General features: G+C 32.1%; 2 protein-coding genes across 2 annotated transcripts; one reads left to right on the plus strand and one right to left on the minus strand.

Annotated features, from left to right (window-relative positions):
• The first annotated feature begins 1,529 nt into the window (after window positions 1-1,529).
• LOC107611374 (uncharacterized) lies at window positions 1,530-3,263 on the plus strand. The gene is made up of 4 exons (XM_088495724.1): window positions 1,530-1,694; window positions 1,795-1,881; window positions 2,011-2,112; window positions 2,886-3,263. The coding sequence occupies exons 1-4, from the start codon at window positions 1,530-1,532 to the stop codon at window positions 3,261-3,263; spliced, it is 732 nt and encodes a 243-aa protein (XP_088351850.1).
• A 12,654-nt stretch (window positions 3,264-15,917) lies between these two features.
• Window positions 15,918-20,650, minus strand: LOC107612126 (NAC (No Apical Meristem) domain transcriptional regulator superfamily protein). The gene is made up of 4 exons (XM_016313950.3): window positions 20,523-20,650; window positions 18,414-18,613; window positions 17,522-17,796; window positions 15,918-16,783 (listed from the first exon to the last, which is right to left on the minus strand). The coding sequence occupies exons 2-4, from the start codon at window positions 18,580-18,582 to the stop codon at window positions 16,175-16,177; spliced, it is 1,053 nt and encodes a 350-aa protein (XP_016169436.1). The 5' UTR covers window positions 18,583-18,613; window positions 20,523-20,650; the 3' UTR covers window positions 15,918-16,174.
• Window positions 20,651-22,027: the final 1,377 nt, after the last annotated feature.

Raw genomic sequence — 22,027 nt, forward strand, 5'->3', positions numbered from 1 at the left:
ATTAATTTGAGTTGCCACTACCTACCATGGAGTAAATGCATGACAACTCTTACAGGGATTGATATGCTTTTTTTTCCTCATCTTTTCGGTTTATTGTCCCTTATAAAGAACAAGTAGAGTATTTTAGCTTAGAACCATGTCTTGTGCTGATTAACTCCTCGCATTGTATACAAGTTAATTTTTTTTTAAGTTTATATAAACAAAATTTACCCGCATTATTTTGTTTTGCAGTTAATGTGATGATTTGTTGCCTGCATCATGTTATTATGAATTTAAGATGGCTAGAAAAGGCCGGTTTACAAAAAAAGCTAAATCAAGACCAGCATTCCAGCAATCTCAAAAGGCTCAGGCTCAGGCTTCGGCTCCGTCTCCGGCTTTGACTCTCCACCAAGATGACTCTGAAATTCCCCCAGCAAGCTGTGGTAGTGTCCATACAACCGTACGCCCGTTCCATCCACCGCGCAGTAAACCAAGGCCTGCTCCACAGACGAGCACTTATAGCATTCAGAACTCGGAGCCGGGACACATACACTTGGAAGCCAATGCTCATGAGGTGGATTCTATTGATCAAGAAGTTGACGACCTCTTTGTTACTTCTAGAGCTCAGAGTCGCAAAGGACGGAAGACCACAGAGTATTAGATGGTTAAGATCATCGGTAATGTATCTATTAGATTTAAATTGCTCAATTTATGCTAGAGTATGTGTTATTTATTTTTCTTCGTGCATACAGTAAAAAATGGAGACATATATAAAGGTTTATAATTGGCTTGTAGATTCCAATGGCACAATCAAACCGGCTAAATTGAGTGTGAGGGAGACTATGGAACGGCCCAATGGTAGAAGGATCATGCTTAGGTTCAACAATGAAAAGCAAGCAATTGGAGATGAAGCTGGACTGTTGAGTGACATTCTTGGTATGCTGGGATCTAACTACGGAAAATTTCCTATCTGTGAGGAAAGTTGGCGTCATGTTACCACTAAAGACAAAGTCTATAACGAATGTGTCAAGGTAAGAGTTTATATCCGTTCTAAGTTAGATCTGCTTATTCATGATTAGAATTGATTATTTTAGGAATTTTTAATTTATTCTTAAATTAAAAACAACTTAACTATAACAAAAAGTGTTTGTATATGAAATGTTCATGAATGCACCGATTTTATTCACAAACCTGTGTGTACTCTTAAGAGCTGAGTTGGCATATTTTCTTTTTAATTTGTTGGCTTATGGATTGCTGTTAATGACATTATACAATTTTCAATGCCTTGTGCCCATTTTTAATCAGTATTATATTTGAGTCAATAGATATCTTTTACTCCATTTTTTTGGGTTCACGTCGGTTGGTGCAGCTTAAGCGATTTATCCTTTATTGCTAAAAGATGTTTTTGTAATGGGTGGCTACCTTTGACCAACTCCTTGACCAGGAAATATTCCAGCAAATATTTTTAACAAATCGTGTCATTTATGCAGCAAATCTTTCAGTTTGATGAAGATAGTGAAGGAGTTATAAGAAAAAATATTTTGAAAAGTATGGGAAAGTCCTGGAAAGATACGAGGCTGAGGTTGTATGATGATTGCTACGACCTAACATTGTCGACTGAAGAAAATATCGAGAACCGTCCGCCGGAAATTGATCTAGATCACTGGAGATGGTACCTTGATTATCGCGCCAAACCTGAGACAAAGGTAAAAATAGTATTAATGTTGGTATAATATAGTACAATCACCTTTGCATTGTGTCTTTTTTAAAACAGTTTCTAATCCATGTTTATCTCTGATGGTCCAATAACAAAAGTGCAGGAAAAATGCGATAAATCGATCAAAACAACTGTATACCCACACTGGCGGTTTGAAAAGCCTGGCTCGGCGGAGGGAAGAAGAGGTAGTGTACTTATTTTTTCACTCTTTGGTTTTGTACTGTCATGCATAATTCACTCATTGGACTATCTCTGTGTCTACATTCTCCCTGATTGCGTGGATTTCGGTGATGGATTAAACTTTGTTATTTCAGTCAGAACAAGAAGGAAGGATAGTCGATAGAGGAGAGTTGTGGATCAAGGTTCACAAAAGAAGGGATGACTCTTATATTAATGATGAGGCAAGAGAAATTGGTGTAAGTACAGCTTAATATGATTAGTCATCAAAATTATGATATCTAATGCATCCATAGTTTGGTGCATCTTAGTTGCCCATTCCTTGTGTGCTGAGCTGAAAATATGTTATGGGTTTCTTTTCATTCAATGTCTACAAATAAGTTTTTGGTTCCAACGCTTATACTATGATATAAAGTTGTTACATGTGAAGGATTCAATTAATTTACAAAATAACTGTATGACCGAAAATGTTCTTTATTTGGGCAGAAATTTTGTTAAGTGCTTTATGAATAATAATATTTTAACAGCTCTAATTATTTGATTCAAAATATATATGTAACACATGATTAGGAGCAATTATCAATATTACTAGAATACTAGTATTGAATTATTTCTTTGCCCATTTTATTTATTTATTTATGTATTTATATATTTACTTAAATGAGTGATAATCTGAGAGCGTGTAATAGGTATTAAGTTTAGTAATAGAGAGAGAACAGTAGAAGGTTGGAATCCAAGTTTAGTAATAGAGGAAGAATAGTATAAGTCTTGGAATCCAAGGAGTTCTGAATGATGAAGACTATAGCGTACTTGGGTGTCTTGTGGTTCCTCAAATTGATTTTATGATAGAATTGGAATCCAATCCATTCAAAAGTATTCTCTGCTCTCACTTAAGATGTATATCCTTATGCATGCTTTTGCTTATCATGTGCCTCAAATATAAACTCAGTTTAAGTTTTAATTAAGTTGAATGTACTTGAATCAGATCCATATTTTTGTTTTATGTCTGTAGGAAAGACTTCTGGAGATTGAGCAACAGGATGAGTCTTCTAGAGTGTTGTCTCAAAATGATTCTATTGCTCAGATTTTCGGAAGGGAGAAACCGGGTAGAGTGCGTGGAGTGGGTTTTGGACTGACTCCTAGTCAACTCTTTGGTACAAATTTGCAACCGTCAATAAACAGAGTCCAAGTAGAAGAGACGCAAAGGAAGCTGAATGAACTACAGACAGAACTGGAAGCCGAGAAGTTGAAAAGGAAGGCGATGGAAGATGAAGCAGCAGCAGACAAGAAAAGGATAAAGGTAATGGAGAGTGCATTGATTTATCTTTTTCAACGGCAGGATGAGGAGCTGCCACCAGAGATTGCTGCAGGGATGTGTTCAATGGAATGATACAGTAGAAAATAGTACTTTAGGATTGAAATTATTTTGGATTGACGCATACTTTTTTTTTAAGTAGACTATGCAACTCTTAGCAAGAGATTCTATTTTGTTGATATTTTGATAAATACATTTTTGTTTGTTGATATTTTTCTGGTTTTGTCACAAGTTTAGATTTTATCCATGAATACAATCACTCCTAAAATAATTAGAAATCCAAGGAACAAAACTTGATAATATTTAAGAAAATTTTATGTGATTTCATAAATAAAAACCCAAATTCTACATTTCTTTTTTTAATTTTTTTCTTAACTTGGCGGCGGTTTTAAACCGCCAAAAAGTCTAAAAAAAATAGGACACTTGTATTGGGGATTGCGGCGATTCGCAATCGCCTGTAAAGATGTACACAAACCAATCCTATAATGCGGCGGTTATAACACAGCCGCAAAATTCATTCAAACTTGAAAAAACTGAATTAATTCGCGGCGGTTTTAAAACCGCTGACAAACAAGATGACAATCGTGGCACTCAAATTTTGCGGCGGTTATACCAGCGGTTGCTGGAAACCGCCGCTGAACTCACTCCCAGCGCTCATAACCAGGGCGGTCTCCATAGTCGCCGGCAACTTATTTTGCGGCGGTTTAAAACCGCCGCCAAAGGGAGAAAAAGCGCCGCTAAGTTCCGCCTCTGCTGTAGTGTATAGTTATAGACTTAGTTTGATTAACCAAAAAAATAGTGAATTAAGATTTTTCATGTTTATTAAAAAAAATTTATCTATCTTATAATTTTTTTAAATTTATTTTTTTTTGAAAAAAATCAAAATAAAAATTTTTAAAAAAAAAGAAAAAAATTAATAACTCAAAAAATAAAATAAATTATATTAATTTAAAAAACGTTTAATTTCAAAATTAAAAATGCACAAATGAGCGCCCTTTCCATTACTTCAAATAAAAAATTGTGTATAAGCGCTCTTTACAGTACTTTAAATTAAAAATTGAAAATCTCATTATCTCATAATAACTTCCTTTCATCATTGGAGCTAGGAGTGTTCAGAACTGATCTAAACCGAATAAAACCGATCAACCGAATCGAAAAATCGAAAGCCAAATAAATCGAAAATCGAAAAAACTGAACAAATCACGTTTTGCTGGTTTTGACACTAAAAATCATAACCGAACCGAACTGAACCGGTCACTTAAAAAACCTCTAAAAGGCCAACGCCCAAAGGCCCAAACACTAAATAACCTAAACTTAGCAAGTAGCAGCGCCACTCTCACAGTATCTCTCTGACGAAGGAACATCAATCCCCAATCCCCAAGCCCCAGCTGCCGATCCCCTTCCTCCCAGCAGCGTCTTCCTTCACCGTCCACATCACCATCACCAACTCGCCGAACAGAGCCTCGCGGACAGCACCTCGGCGCGGTCCTCTCTCCCTCCCTCCCTCTGTTCGCAGTTCACAGTCGCCGTTTCCCTCCCTCACGTTGCAACTTCTCCCTTTCCCTCCCTCGCTCTCGCAGCCTCTCCCTTCCTTCCATCGCAGGTGAAGCCGCCGTCATCTGTCGCTCGTCGCTCGTCGCCCGTCAGTCACACTTCAATAACGTCGTCCATTGTCGTTCGCGCTGCCGTCAGTACAGTAGCATTTCTCTGCATCTAGAATAGGGATGCATCTCAAGTAAATTTTTTGTTCTAATTTTTTTTGGATCTGGTTATTTATTCTTAGTTCTGTTCTAATATTTAGTTCTACTTTTATTTTGCTATTATGATTTTTAGTTTAGGATTCTTGGTTTTATTCTTTCTAATTTGTTCTTGCAGTTTTGATAATTTGTAGTTCTCTAATTTAAAAATTTGTGGCTGTTAGATAATTTCTTTTTGAAAAATTGTTCTGAGTGTTCTTGTTTTAATTATCTAATTTAAATTTGTGGGTTGTTGTTCTAATTTATGTGGTTTTAATTTTAGTGTTGTTCTAATTTTGACCTGTTTCTAATTATTTATTCAATTTTTCTTATATATATATATATATATTATACATTGCATGGTGATTCACTGTTTGGTTGTCATCTATTGAAGGATTTTCTATATTGTATGGTTTAACGAAGATTGCATCCTTTTTATTTATTCTGTACTAGCATACATGATGATTCTCCTAACCTCAATTTCTTTGGGAAACAATAAGATGGGCTCAATAGGTGTACTTATTTAGGTCATTTTTATGTCTATAGACCCGCACAAGTTAATTACTGAGTTAGTCATAACATGGAAGCTCCTAACGTAAGACTGGTGCACGAAATTGTGATCTCCAGGCTCGAACAAATCCTGGTAATGGCTCCAAAGCTTGGTGCTCTGATCTTAATTCATAATTGTCACAACTTCGATACAACTAACCAGCAAGTGCACTGGGTCGTCCAAGTAATACCTTACGTGAGTAAGGGTCGAATCCCACGGAGATTGTTGGTATGAAGCAAGCTATGGTCACCTTGTAAATCTCAGTCAGGCGGATATAAAATAATCATGGAGTTTTCGAATATTATATAATAAAATAGGGATAGAGATACTTATGTAAATCATTGGTAGGAATTTCAGATAAGCGAATGGAGATGCTTTTCGTTCCTCTGAACCTCTGCTTTCCTGCTATCTTCATCCAATCAGTCTTACTCCTTTCCATGGCTGGCTTTATGTGATACATCACCACTGTCAACGGCTACTTTCGGTCATCTCACGGGAAAATGATCCAATGCCCTGTCACGGCACGGCTAATCGTCTGGAGGCATCACCCTTGCCAATGGCTTCATCTTATCCTCTCAGTGAATAATATGCTCACGCACCCTGTCACGGCACGGCTATTCATCTGTCGGTTCTCGATCATGCTGGAATAGGATTTACTATCCTTTTGCGTCTGTCACTAACGCCCTGCAATCGCGAGTTAGGAGCTCGTCACAGTCATTCAATCATTGAATCCTACTCGGAATACCACAGACAAGGTTTAGACCTTCCGGATTCTCTTGAATGCCGCCATCATTCTAGCTTATGCCACGAAGATTCTGGTTAGGAGATCTAAGAGATATTCGTTCTAGCTTAATTCATGTAGAACAGAAGTGTTTGTCAGGCACGCGTTCATAAGGGAGAAGGATGATGAGCGTCACACATAATCATCACCTTCATCACGTTCTTGGGTGCGAATGGATATCTTAGAAGCGAAATAAGAAGAATTGAATAGAAAACAGTGGTACTTTGCATTAATCTTTGAGGAACAGCAGAGCTCCACACCTTAATCTATGGAGTGTAGAAACTCTACCGTATGAAAATACATAAGTGAAGGTCCAGGCATGGCCGAGATGGCCAGCCCCCTCTGATCTAAGAACCAGGCATCCAAAGATGGTCCTAAGATCCTAAGATGATTAAAGATACCTAATACAATAGTAAAAGGTCCTATTTATAATAAACTAGTCACTAGGGTTTACATGAGTAAGTAATTGATGCATAAATCCACTTCCGGGGCCCACTTGGTGTGTGTTTGGGCTGAGCTTAAGTGTAGCACGTGCAGAGGCCATTTGTGGAGTTGAACGCCAGTTTCTATGCCAGTTTGGGCGTTCAACTCTGGTTTTGGATCCTTTTCTGGCGCTGGACTCCAGATTTGGGCAGAAGGCTGGCGTTGAACGCCAGTTTACGTCGTCAATTCTTGGCCAAAGTATGGACTATTATATATTTCTGGAAAGCCCTGGATATCTACTTTCCAACGCAATTGGAAGCGCGCCATTTCGAGTTCTGTAGCTCCAGAAAATCCACTTTGAGTGCAGGGAGGTTAGAATCCAACAGCATCAGCAGTCCTTTTTCAACCTCTGAATCTGATTTTTGCTCAAGTCCCTCAATTTCAGCCAGAAAATACCTGAAATCACAGAAAAACACACAAACTCATAGTAAAGTCCAGAAATGTGAATTTAACATAAAAACTAATGAAAACATCCCTAAAAGTAACTAGATCCTACTAAAAACATACTAAAAACAATGTCAAAAAGCGTATAAATTATCCGCTCATCAAAGACCTAAACACTCACTTTTGCCTATTAATTATCGTTCCCTGCTTGTGGTTAACTTTGGACCCTAAGTAGTATAGCTACCAAGAGAAAGAATTTCAATTTAATGCACTAACTGCCTTTCGATCGTATCCTGCCACATTAGAAAATGTGGTTCGGTCTTGCATTTTTCACTTGAATGGTCATGCAAATGCAAGACTCAATGCATCAAAATTAAAATTTACTTTATATAATGTAAAATACGATATCATGGGATTTAATTTAGAGATATCTATCAATAACTTCTAGTCTTCTACATCTAAACTTCTTTGTATTTTCTTATGGTTGTGTTATAATTATAGTGAATGTATATGTAACACATGGTGGTACTGTAAGCTTGTTTTCTTTATGTGGAAGCGGAACATATTTGTAATTTCTTGTTTTTATTTGGAAAACAAATTGGCACAGTAGTATTGTAAATAAGTTTGAATATTTAGCTTTACAAAGGGACAACTTCTAAATTTATTATTCATACGTCCCTGTTTTCTTTCAAAGGTAAGCCAACACTGCCCACAAATTTTGAGGAGGTTACATGGGCAAAATTGAAGTCTGTTATTTGTGCTATATTCTTGAAGCAACCCGACTCTTGTGATTTGGAAAAGCTTTATCAGGTATTCCTAGATATTCTGTTATTATTTATTATTTACAGTTGGGTTGGCTTGGGTTTGCCCTGTGAATTTTATGGTGAAATAGCTCATTAGTATTTTATGGTGAACTCTTCTGTAGGCTGTCAGTGATCTTTGCATATATAAAATGGCTGGAAATCTTTATCAGCGAATTGAAACGGAATGCGAAGCACATATATTTACTGCTTTGCAGTCTTTGGTTAGACAAAGTCCAAATTTGGTTGTTTTTCTATCTCTAGTTGAGAGATGTTGGCAGGATCTTTGTGACCAAATGTTGATGATTCGGGGTATAGCCTTGTATCTAGATAGGACATATGTTAAGCAAACAACAAATGTACGGTCCTTATGGGACATGTGCTTACAACTTTTCCACTAACATCTTTCATTATCTCCTGAAGTTGAATACAAAATTGTTACCGGTCTTCTAAGAATGATTGAAAGTGAAAGGTAAATCTTTATGTTACAATCCTAATCTTATAAATGAATGTCAGACCTCTTTATATATGACGGTGGCAGGGAGTGTATTTCCTTGGTTTTTCTATTTGCTGTCATCATAGATTTTATGTTTCTTCTTGCCATTATCTTGCATGGGCTGAGTTGATCTGACACTGATGAGATCATGAGGGAGCATGTGCTGTCAAAATACTTGTAATATTTTTAATTTTCTGTTTCAAAATATATCAATAACCATTGTAACTGGTTGACATACAAAGGATAATTTTGTGAATAGTTTTGTCTTGAGTAGTTTGTTAATTATTTTTTAATGAATTTGGTCCAGTAGAATACATCTTTATTATATATGACCATTATTTGTTGTTATATGAATTAATTTATCTCTCTTACCATAAAAAAAGATTAGCTAAATTATCATATTTTGGGGGGGGCATAAATGTCCTTTTGTGATGGAACTTTCATTTTTTTGTTGTTCGTCTGATATTTTGGATTAGGTGAAGCAGTGGATAGAACACTTCTAAACCATCTTTTGAAGATGTTCACAGCACTGGGAATATATGCAGAAAGCTTCGAGAAGCCATTTCTTGAATGCACATCTGAATTTTATGCTGCTCAAGGTATGAAATACATGCAGCAATCAGATGTTCCAGATTATTTGAAGCATGTGGAGGTGCTTCCTTTTCTTTATCCCCTTCTATTATCTTGTTAGCTTGAATTGTTGGTATTTGTATGTGCTCCTTTAAGTAGTTCTTTAACTATTGGATCTTGCCATGCCATGTATGTATACCTGATCATGCATAATAGTTATCTTTGCATAGTTGAACCCTTCCTGCATATCACATTGTTTATGTACTGAATGGATATTTTTTGTACTCATTTTTGTAGACAAGATTGCAAGAGGAACATGATAGATGCCTGATCTACTTGGATGCGATTACTAGGAAGCCGCTGATAGCCACAGCAGAAAAGCAACTTCTTGAACACCATATACCTGCCATTCTTGATAAGGTTGTGACTGCTACCAGCTTCATGATTTTTCTGGGTGTTCAACCCCCTCCCCCCTTCTTTTTTCACCTTACTTAGCTTGATTATTATTAGGGGTATAGTGATTTCATTTGATTTTGACTTTAGCTTGATTATTGGGTCTTTATTGATCAATCGATCAATTAATTAATTAATTCAACACAATTTTGTTCTATTCTTGATTTTCTCTGTTCTTGCTATGGTTTGTTGTTCTTCACTGCTATTTATTTATTGTTCTTGGCTTCTTGCTATTGTTTGTTCTTGATTTTCTGTTCTTAATTTGTTGTTCTTCATTGTTGCTATTTTTTGTTGTTGATTTTTAATTTGTTGTTCTTCATTGTTGGTTGTTTCTACTGTTATTTTTATTTTGAATTTGTTAATTGTTGATTTTAATTTATTGGTTCTGTTATTTTTTGTTCTTGATTTTAATTTTTTTTTATCTTCGCTGCTGTTCTGATGACTGCTATTTTTTCCATTTAATTTATTGTTGATTAAATAATTTATTATTCTGTTTTTGGTTTTGATTCACTGATGTGCTGTTATTTACTGATGTTATTTTTCCGTGACATTTTTGCAGTTTGATCACAGTATAAGTGACAATATTGGTGAAAATGAAGGTGGAATTGGCGGACATGTTCTTTGTGCAATTGATATTCTAAGTTTTAGGTGTTTGCATTTTTCATTTTTTTTTAAATTTTTAATGTGAAATGAGGTACCGAGATGTGTATTTTTCACTTTTCCTTGCTTAGTTTACTAATTAAGTCATCTTATTTTGAGATATTGAAAAGATAGAGTAGGCATTTGATCAAGCCCAAATGCTTGGTTATTATTAGGTTAAGCTTCAATACTTACTTTCTTGAAACATGGTTTGAACTTTTTTAAACGTGTATAATTTTGATGAACTAATTTATTCTGTATGTGATATTTTTTAGTTCAATGACTAAAATAAAAAAAAAATAATGAGGTTTATTTTAGTATAGCGACATACTTGCTGTTGATAATGGTGACAAATTAAAGACTCTATTGCGACTAAAACATTTATGAGATATCTATCGATTTGTTACTAGTTTAAAAGGAAATTGTGATGATATTTTGTGATAGTATTATAACTAATTGATTATATATTATTTCCTAGCAAGTTAGCGACTACATCATAACTCTACTTTCTCGTTTAAAATAGCTATTGTTTAGTGACAAAATTTTTACAAATTTGATTAAAGATTTTCAAAGATTAGCTATAGATTTGCTACAAAATGTGACAGATTTGTGATCATATTAGCGGATAACTTGCGACAAGTTAGGTTCGAAGAAATTCCTCGCTAATTAACGTCAACTAAGCATTCCATTTTGTCTACGAAGTTAGCTTGCATTTAGCGATGAGTCTGCTGCAGTAGAGTTTGTTGCTAATTAGCGACTACTGTTTAGTCTATTTCTTCTATGGAATTAGCTTTTACTTTAGTGATGGATTTGCGATTATCTATTTGGTAGCTAAAAAATTTTCCGATGAAATAGTGACTATTCTATTTGCCTCACTAATCTGCGACTTATAATTAGCGAGGAAAGTATTAGTTGCTACACGGTAGCTAATCCGTCCTAAATTATATTTTGTGTCAAATTAGCGATGATTTTACGACTCTTTTTGTTGTAGCTAATCGGCCATATTCTTGTAGTGTTCAACCTCTTTGTGTGATGTTGAGTTAATGAGCTCTATGTTGATTATAGTGGTAATTATGATGTTAAATTGAAATTGGTTGTGGGTTGGAATCAAATTGAGGAAATAGAAGCTTGGAGTGAAATTTTATGCTGAAAAATCTATTAGTGAGGTGTTGAAGCCTTGAAAGCTTGAGAAACGGTGAATTTGAGGTGTTATTGGGTTATATGAGGAAATCGGACAAGGTATAGTTTTGGTTTCTCGTATTTAATATATAATGTCTTGTGAAAACTTAGGCTAGATGACCATAGGATAAGTTTGGATTGAAGTCGGTTGGTGATTTGATTTGTGAACATATGAGTACTTATTATTAGCATTGTTGAGTTGTGTGGTTGGATTGTATGTTGAATGATTGATGATAATTGTGTCAAGTGATGAAATTGATGAGACTATATGATGTTTGATGATGATATGGATTTATGATGATAATATTTGATATGAATAATGATTAGTTGTAGTGGGTTAAGAATGCTCATATATTGATGATGAGTTATGTTGTATGATTTGGGTGTTAACTTGTTGAAGTTAAACTTGATGAATTTGTACTTAAGGATGTCATAATATGAATGAGGGATGATGAGGTATGATTTGGTATGTCTTGATGTTGTTTGTAAGCTTGGAATGTTTGAAATGAGTTATGATTTTTGGTAAAATAGAGGTTGAGGATTTTTGTGAAAATATGATTTTTGGCCGAATTTCAACGAGCCATAACTCGGCTTCCGAACCCAAATTCTTTCGACCTTGTCTCATATCAAAATTGGGTCCGTGAAGTTTACACTGTTCGAAGAATGAATGAAAAATATTTTAAAACGAGAAAGTTATGGGCGTCGAAAGTTTGGGGTACAAAAATTGAAATTTTGCAGCACTTAACATTTTACCCACTCTACAGAACTCGCGTACGCGACCACCTGCACGCGACGCAACCAACCCTTTCGGGTTCAATATCTCGCGTACGCAAGCAAGGTGCATGCGTACACGAGCAAGAAAAACACGCCAACGCGTACGCGTGACCCCTGAAATCAGCAAAGTGAGTTTTATGTTTTACAATGTAATTTTGAACATCTAAACCTCTATTTTTACTCTTTTAGCCCTTAAACCTTGTATGCTTAGTGATGAGGTAAAGTTAGGAAGGGATGGTAGCTTGGAAGAGAAGAAAGCTTGAAAATATGATGAATCATGGTTGAGAATTGTGAAAGTGTTATATAATTGGTGAATATTTGGCCATAATGGTATTAAATGAATAAATGCGAATGATTATGAATAATGAATATGTTAACTGAACTCTGATTGGGATGGTTGATGATGATTAGTATGTTGGATTTCTCTCTGTTGTAAGGTGTGTTGGGCACTATATCCCATTAATGTGACGGGCACGATATCCCGAGAGCGTGGCGGGAGCTATATTCCAAGAGTGTGGGAGCACCTTACCCTGAAAAGTATGTCAGACACTATATCCTATGAGTGTGATAGGCACTATATCCTTAGAGCATGGCGGGCATTATATCATCCCAAGAGTGTGGGAACACTTTGTCCTAGGAAATACGACGGGCACTATATCCCATGAGTGTGACGGGGACTATATCCCGAGAGTGTGATAGGCACTATATTCTAAGAGTGTGGAGGCATGTCAGAGAGAAGATATCCGAGTTAGCTACTGGGTGTGTCAGATTCTGGTAAAATAACCGACACGTGAGCTCACGGTTAGTAGGATACATACATCATATGCATATGTGTGCTTTGTTTAATTATGCATTAATTGGGCTTGCCTATGTGATTATTATGCTTACCTGCTATATTTGCTACATGCCGTATCTGTATTCTACTTATATTTGTTTAGTCTGTTTTGTTTGTATGTGTGGATCTACTGGTATTTTGGAGGATGTTAGAGGAAGGGGAAATGGTTGAGGGTTTAGTTAGAATTTGGTTAAGTTTAAGAACCTTAAAGAACTACCCAGATTTTATAGTTTCTGTTTTAGTTCTTTAAGATTTATAATTTGAGTGTCGGCGTTCTAGGATTGCCTTTGACTTTTTTGGGACCTTATATCTTATATATGCGGCATCTTTACCATGCTAAGAACCCCCAATTCTCATTCCATATAGATATTTGTATTTTTCAGATGCAGGTCGAGAGGCACCTCGCTAGGCGTCTGGAGTTCTCTGCAACGAAGTGGATCTTTTGGGGGATATTATATTTTATTTTGTTTAGATATATGCTCCTGTATAGAACTCTCCTTACGTATATAAATGTTTTAATTTTGTACCTCATAGAGGTTTATGGAGAGCTAGGATTACTGTTATGTATTTTAGGTTATAGATTATATTCCTACATATATATATATATATATATATATATATATATATATATATATATATATATATATATATATGACTATTCTCTGGCCAACTTTAGTTTCGCAGGCTGAGTTTGGAGCTTGATATTTTGTATCTTGACTCTCTACTCTCATTATTTACACATATATGTTAGTGTACCTTAGCTTTCTTTGTACACAAGTAATCCTTATTCTTGAGCGTTGCGCTTTTAATTTTGTGATTTTGTTTTACCTATCCTTTAAGACTCCTCGTATATTATATTCTTTCAAGTATTATACGTATATGTTTTATTTTAGAGGTCGTAATACCACACCACCTCTGTTTTACTGCTTAAGCGTAAAGCTCTATGTGGTAGGGTGTTACATTATGGTATCAGAGCAGTTCGTTTCTCTAGAGTCTGAAGGACGGACTGGCTATACTTTTGTAGTCTCTCCTTTTTGTATATTATGTTGCTTTAGAGGCTTGTATTTCAGAACCTTTAAGAGATAGGACGTGGCTGATTTTAACTTAAAATTCTGATGTATCTTTTGTTTAACTAGCCAGCCTAAACTCCGCAAGCTGTGACTAATTCTCATTTGGTTATATATATATATATATATATATATATAATTTGCTTATTTAATCTACTACCTTGTGTATTCTGGAACTGTTTACAAGGTTTTATATATTATGTTTTGTTCTTTTCGTACCAACGCACTTTAGATATTGTGTGTGAACGCTTCATGCTTTGTTTCTCTGTATTGTTATATAGCTTTGGTCATCTTTTCCTTCATCAGCCTTCTAGTTTTAATATTTCTTGATTATATACTATTGTATGGAGTTTTAAAACTGTCGTGATGCATTATCGTCCTGTGCTTTGCGGCTAGAGGTACGGCTTAAGGTGATAGAGTGTATACTTACCGATGAGCTTGCTTTTAAATTTGAGATGAGAAATTGAAGAATTAAGTGAATTAGAGGTAGCATGTGGTTGAAGTACAGAGCATTACAATAATCATGATAAAACTAAGGAGGAAGACCGTGAAATCGAGGAGGTAGAGTGAGGGATTAAGGATGCAAAGTGCGAGTAAGAGCGAGATTGAGTAAGATCGAGATCGAACAAGAGTGAGATTGAGATTGAAATCCAACAATATTGAGATCGAAACAAATGCTCCAAGCGTGAACGAAATTTAAGTGTGAGGAGTGAGAGATTTTGATTTTACGAGTAAGGAATTTTACTTGTTTCGTGTGAAAGTGAATAAGTGATTAAGAATAGGTAACATTTTTTAAAAAATTAAATGTATTTAGTAATATTTATGTATAAATGTTACTTAATATGTAATTTTGTTATAACTACTAATATTTTAACAAATATTAAGATAAATGTTGCTAAATGTCTAAAATATAGTAGTAGATAATAAAATTAACGTCCACTTATATTAAGAGTAATATTAAAAAGATAATAATATAAAATTATTTTATTTAATTTAGTATCTATAATTTTATATTTATTATATTTAAAATTATCTATTTATTTCAATAATAATTAAACAATAAAAAATACATTAAAAAAACAAATTATAACTCCCTTTGATTCCCAAATTATATCCCCCAAAAGTTTTTGCGTATTAAAAATCATAAAATAACAAAATTGTTTGGAGGTCAAAGATAATCATATCTTGCCTTCTTTGCCATTTATTTTCAATCATTAATTAGTTTTAGAATAAATATATAATATTAGATATAAAAATAAAATAGAATAAAATATATTTTTTATTTTTAAAATTTATTAAAAATTTTAAAAATACTTCTGAATTTTATTTTGTTTCAATTTTATTTCAAAAATTTTAATTTGCATCAAATATATCCCTAAAAACTAAATTTAAAAAAAATTAAGACTAATATAATTAACAATAATACATAACAAATATATATTTGATTTGTTTATATTAAAAGTTGTTCTTGTGAAATTATTTTTAAATTGGTCATAATTGTTTTAAAAATTTACTCGTTAGGAATAAATTTAATACAAATAAAAATTTTTTAAGATAAAATTAAAATAAAATAAAATTTAAAAATATTTATAAATTTTTTAATAAATTTTACAAATAAAAAATATTTTATTCTAAAAAATATATATTTATAAATATTATATATATAATAATTATTAATATTAAATTAAATAATATAACTTTAAATATTTTCTCTGTATTATTATTCTAAAGTAATATGAATCGCAATGATTTGATATTGTTGTCAGTCATTTAATATGATGAGCACGTGAAAGATGATAAAATAAATATCCTTCATTCAAATAATAAATAATGTGAAAAATAAAAAGTTTGAGTAGTTTTAGGCTCGATACGTACTGTTGTCCCCTAAACATTTTTTTTTTTGTCGAAAATATTATACATCGCAAAGAACTATTTATATGCAGAAAGTAGATCGCCATGGTATTCAACAACATGAAAAATAAGCATTCATGAATAGTATCATATTATTTAACAGCAGCTTGAAAATATAACAAAGATACATACCTATACACAATTGATACTCAAAATAAAGAAATGCTAATAAATATTAATGAGTGGGAGAATTTTTCCAATGAGTACCTAACAAACAGGAGGATGCTCTGAAATACATATACTAGAAAGGAAGTTTCTGATTCTCACCTCATCATCGCTTATGATCATAATAATGATTATTATTATATTATTATTTTTCATAACAACCCTACTTGGAAAACTTCATGATATCATGGTTGTCACAACCAAGGTGGTGAAATGGGAATTTCTGAGATGAAGTAGTTCCAATAGCAATTGCAGGATGCTGATGATGAAGATTATTGTTGCATTTGCTATGATGATGATGATGGTGATGATGATCCATGGTGCTGCCATGGTGTGAAGCAAGAAGCTTATCCAAGAAAGACCAATCACCATTGAACCTCTCTCCATGTTGTTGTTGCATGAGATTGAGTCCACATCCACTTGTTGTTGTGAGCCTTAGAAGGTTCTGGGAGCATTCAAGAATGTCCATGGCATTCATGGAAGTGTGCGCCGCCGCGGTAGCCACGGAAGATTCTGGACTGAACAACTGTGGAAGGTGCATGGATCCATCAAAATTATTGGTGTAATTATTATCATTATCATTATCATAGAGTCCTTGATGATGTTGCAAGTGGTGGTGGTGTTTTGGGTCCAGAACTTGTTGGCTTGCTACTCCTCTCATGTGTTGATGTTCTGCTGCTAAGTGATGATGTTCCTCTTCTTCAATTTCTTGTTGAAACCCTCTGCTTTGGTTTTTCTTCTTGAAAACCCTGCACACCACCCACCCATCCTCCTGCAATACATACAAAATCATTTTTTTATTGCAACTTCAATTTTCTCATTTTATGTATATAGCACTCACTAATTGTTTGAAGCATGTCAAATTTCACTAGGAATATAGAATGACTTATTGGCTATATCAATAACTTCAAAAACAAAGAGTTATTTATATAACTTATCTTTTGTGTACACAAATAAAATGAATCATTTTGTTGTTATAAGATGAGCATAAACCATATTTGTACGGTAAAATGTCATATCTACATTAAATTAATTATCAAAATCAGTCATCATATATTTATGTATAATACATATTTTTTTTACAGAAGATTATATTTCATCTTAAACATTAGAGAAATACTAGAGAACTAATAAATTATTATTTTATACTAGTAATTAGTCATTAATATTTAAAAATATTAAAAATATTATATAAAACTAAAATTATTCACTAAAATCAATCACTAATGTATTTATATATAGATTTTTTTTTCAATGTGTATTTATATTTTAATATATATTTTATACCAATAATTAATTTTAATAATTGGTTTTAGTGTTTATGTAACATAATTATAAAAATATATATAAATTAAAATTATTATTAAATTATTAGACTAAATAAAATAAATTGATGAGTAAAAATGCTAATAAAAAATAATAAATTTTGCCGTCTTGAATTTTTCTCCAAACATTATTGTTATTATTGAATGGCATTGCATGCATGTAAGGAATTATTTTTCTCTGTCACCTGAACTTCGGCGTCGTCTTCATCGAGGCGGTACTCATGCATGATCCAGTCAGTCTTCTGGCCGTGGGGCGCACGGCCGATGTAGAAAACTAGGGTTTTCCTCATTCCAATCCTCTTGGAATTGTTAGTATGGTATATGGCCTTGTCCCTCCCAGTGGCTTTCCAAAAACCAGCAGTGGTTGCCCTATTGGTCCTTGTTCCTGTTGGGTACTTCTTGTCTTTGTGACTGAAGAAATACCACTCGTTTTGAGGCCCTGATCCTATTCTGCATTTATCTGCACAACTCCACACATATATTTCAATCATCATTCAATGCCAACATCTTAGTATGGTACTTAACCATTTCAAACAAGAATGAAATACTATTTTTTTTCAATTCTCACAGTATTTTTTAATCCAAAAAATTAAAAATTAATTCAAAGCGGACCTGGTATTTATTTAAAAATTTGTTATTAATCAATAAATTATTACTGCATATATAAAGTAAGATTCGAACTCTGACAAACTTGCTTCAAAGAACAAAAGAACTAACCATTCGACCAACCACATTGATTAAATACTAAAAAAGATGTGTAACACAAATTTATTGAAAAGTCATTAATCCTAGTACTACTTTTGTCTTAGTACACTTAACTATGAAGTTTTGATGGAATTCATTCTATTAGTACTAGTATAATCGTACATGTATAACATCTAAGTAATCCTCTCGTTTAATGTCAAATTAATGGTTTCTTTCAATTTTTTTATTCATTACAAATTTAATGTAAATCGAGAACACACCACCGGGGCTTGCACTTGCAACAATGATTGTAGTCCTCCATTCTTAACCACCATACTAAAGCTAAGAATTTATATTGATAGATGTAATGAATGTAACTAGATAGAAAGATACCTTTGAGGTCCCAAGGTTCAAGTTTGTTGAGATCAACTTCTCTAATGACATCAAGGTCAATGGCTTCATAAGAAACTTTCTTCTTTAGGTAATAGTAGAGAAGCTCCTCATCAGTTGGATGGAACCGAAACCCTGGTGGAACTGTTAGTTGTCCACTACCTGCCATCATTCTGATTATTCTTTTGCTTCTAATTAATTACCTGACAAATAAAATCAAGGATAATAATAATCATTAAGCTTTGCTTAATCCTTGGATTATTATTGATTATATGTTTATTTTATAGATACAATAGAAGGCAGATATTTACACCAAAATAAATAAATAAATATTAAAAGATTTTAGGAGTGAGTACTTTTTAATAATTTTGATTATATAAATATTAAATTATTTTTAATAAATAAATTTTATTAATATAAATTATGATAAATATGAATATAAGATATATTTATTTATGTGTGTAAATTTTAATAAATATAAATCTAAATTATATAATTTTTGTAAATATTAGTATAAATTATTATTAATTATGTGGTGATTTAAAATAATAATATTTATTAGCTAATAATTTAACATTGTTGAATAAATAATTAAAAGGTAGATGTGAAACGGTTTTTTGTTATAGTTAATTAATTAAGGACATAGCAAGTATGAATGAATGGAACTAGCTAGCGGTATAGTCTATGTTGTAGAAATTCAAAGTTAGTGGCCCAAAACTTGATAATCTCGGGAACATATATGTATGTGTGTTCTTCCTGACAGTCATTGTGTGAAAATGCTACTTTATATAACTAAAAAATAAGGAGAACTTGGAGGAAATAACAATTATATAGAAAATTGGTCCAAATAAAATCACACTTTCCATAATTTATTGAAAAATAACATAAATACAAATGTAATATTGAAAAGTGTAGTGTGATTTATGTCATCCAATTTATTTAGAGGGATAAGACTTTAATTATTATTGTAACTAATTAAGTTTATATATATATATATATCAAATAAAAAATTAATAAGTATATGAGAAATATATAAAAGTATATATATATATCAAATCGAAAAATATTAAGTATGTATGGTTTAAGATGAGGAATGTTATATACATCACTCTGTGTACATTTTCTTTGTACATTTTCTACTTTTAAAATTAAAGATGATTGATAAAGAAAATTTGAAAGAAGATAAAATATTTGTCTTTTATACTGTAAATAAAGGAGTACAAAAATTAATTTAAAAATAATACAAATATTATTTTTCATTTAACATTGTGTCCATGCAATAAAATATAAGAGGCATTTTTTTCTGACACAGAATTTTGAATTTATGAGATCTATCTATAATATAACCCTAGGGAAGATTCTTAGAGAAAAGCTAGAGATCTTTTTTTCTAATGATGACTATGTTAAACTTGGACTGATATTTGACCGAGAACCAATCAGAAACTATAAGAAAAAAATGATAAGTTATGTGCATGCTGATTGCCTTAGAAACAAACACCAAGGTTCATACATATCAGTTTGAACTTTGGACTACTGTACGTGTATTATTGGAGGGATAATTAAGCACATACCACAACCAAATGTTGAAAGAAATCACATAAGAGAAAGGAAGTAAACTAATAAAATTAAAGAAAAGTACATCTTATATCTTAAAAAAGTTTTGTATAATTAAGATATAGAATCCATTAGCTAAAACCCTAAGCTTGTTGTTCCTTTTCTCTAACGCTTTTAGCTACAACCAAATAATATGAATATATATAATCTTTTTTTCCCAAACCTAATTAATATAAGAGCTAGCTAGGAGAAAGCACAATATTTACGATTTATGTATGTTAGAGTTTAACTGTAACTAATACTACAGAATTAAAACACCTAAAAAAAAATTAAAGAAAAGTGTTAGTTCATTTTCTGAAATGAAGCATATGATAGATCAACAGACAATACATACAGAAACTAATGAAAAGGAAGAATAAGAAACAATAATAGATTCTATTAATAAAGTGAAAAATAAGAAAACCAAGACTCATGCATGTCAAAAAAAGAAACTAAAGAAGAAGAAGAAGAAGAAACTAAGTAGTGATAGCAAAAACATAGAGATAGATAGATACAAACCTTTAGTGAGAAGCAATAAGGGAAAGGAGCGTTTGAGGACAAAGGAAAGAAGACAAAGAAGCTCGCAGGAAAGAGGGGACAAACAAGCAAAGAGGAGGCTTAGTTTGCACAGTTTCTTAGCTTCAAGGGCACGGACCTTATCTATGTATCTATGTATGTATGTGGCTTTTAACTTTTAGGAGAGAAAAAGAGAGGGAGATGTGTAATGTGTGTGTGGATCAGTGCAATATGCTAGCTTCTCTAACAAGGCCTGACAACCGAGAATGGCACAGAAATATATAAAAATTATAAAAACATTTATTTATTTTATTATTGTTTTATCATATTTTTAGAATGTTAGACACATAGCTATTTATATACTTCTTTTTAATTGAAGTTTTAAAAAAATTAAATAACATAATATTTTAATTAAAATTTTATGATCTGAAGATTTAATGTTCAATTCTTGTTAATCCAAAAAAAATTAATATAAAATAAAATAAAATAAAATAAAAGATTTATATAAAATTTACGCAAACTCAACTTTTTTAACTAATTACTATGTATATTTTTCGATTATTTTAAATTTTAAAAAATAATAATATCATAACATAAACACTATAACAAAAATAATTTTTAGTGCCAAATTTTTAGTGATAATAATATAATAATTATTGTATATCTTATTTAATTTATGTTTTTATGACAATTATATATTTACTGTTATTATTATATGTTATAATAGTAATTATATATTTTTTTGTGACAATTAAAAATTTTTTTTCGAAAATTATATAATTATCACTAAAATATTTTAGCGACAAAATATAAGACGACTAATATTTAATTATCAGTAAAATAGATTAGCGATTATTTTAATTGCTCTTAAAAATGAGAAAAATAGTTGCTAAAATAATTTTTCTAATAGTGAAAAAAACTATTAAATTATAAAAAGTCAAATATTAAATTATATTATTCATTTAATATTATCTAAATATAACTTTAACTCTTTTTATTCTTGTTTAACCTAAGATACTTCGATCTGTATCAAATTAATTTAATTTTGCTTTCGTGTTGCTGAACCAAATATATATACAATAAGATGAATGACAAGGAGTTGAGTAAATTATTAAGGATCTGAGCTGCTATATAGCTGTGATATGGCTTATGATGATATCATAAAAATGTGCACTAATATATACAGCTTAATCTTGAATACTATGCCTTACGATATAAATTAAATTTTCAAGTGGGTAAATTATTGGTTTTATATATATTTATATGTATATTATCAAAACATATGAACCATGATAATAGATAGGTAGATACAGAAACAATTTGTTAATAATATATGAAATAGGCTTTGGTAAATGTCCGTTGAATAGGAGACCTTAGTCCCAACTTTCGCCCCATTAAAATGAAGAAAATCTGCTTAACTGGCTATTACTAAATCCAAATAATAAACAGTAACTTCTATTTTTTTTTTATTCTTCATTTTATTTACCAATATGAAAATAGATCTGATC

The sequence above is a fragment of the Arachis ipaensis genome, chromosome B8 (genome assembly GCF_059453495.1).
Source record: "Arachis ipaensis isolate K30076 ecotype BB chromosome B8, ASM5945349v1, whole genome shotgun sequence".
Classification (NCBI taxonomy): Eukaryota; Viridiplantae; Streptophyta; class Magnoliopsida; order Fabales; family Fabaceae; genus Arachis; species Arachis ipaensis.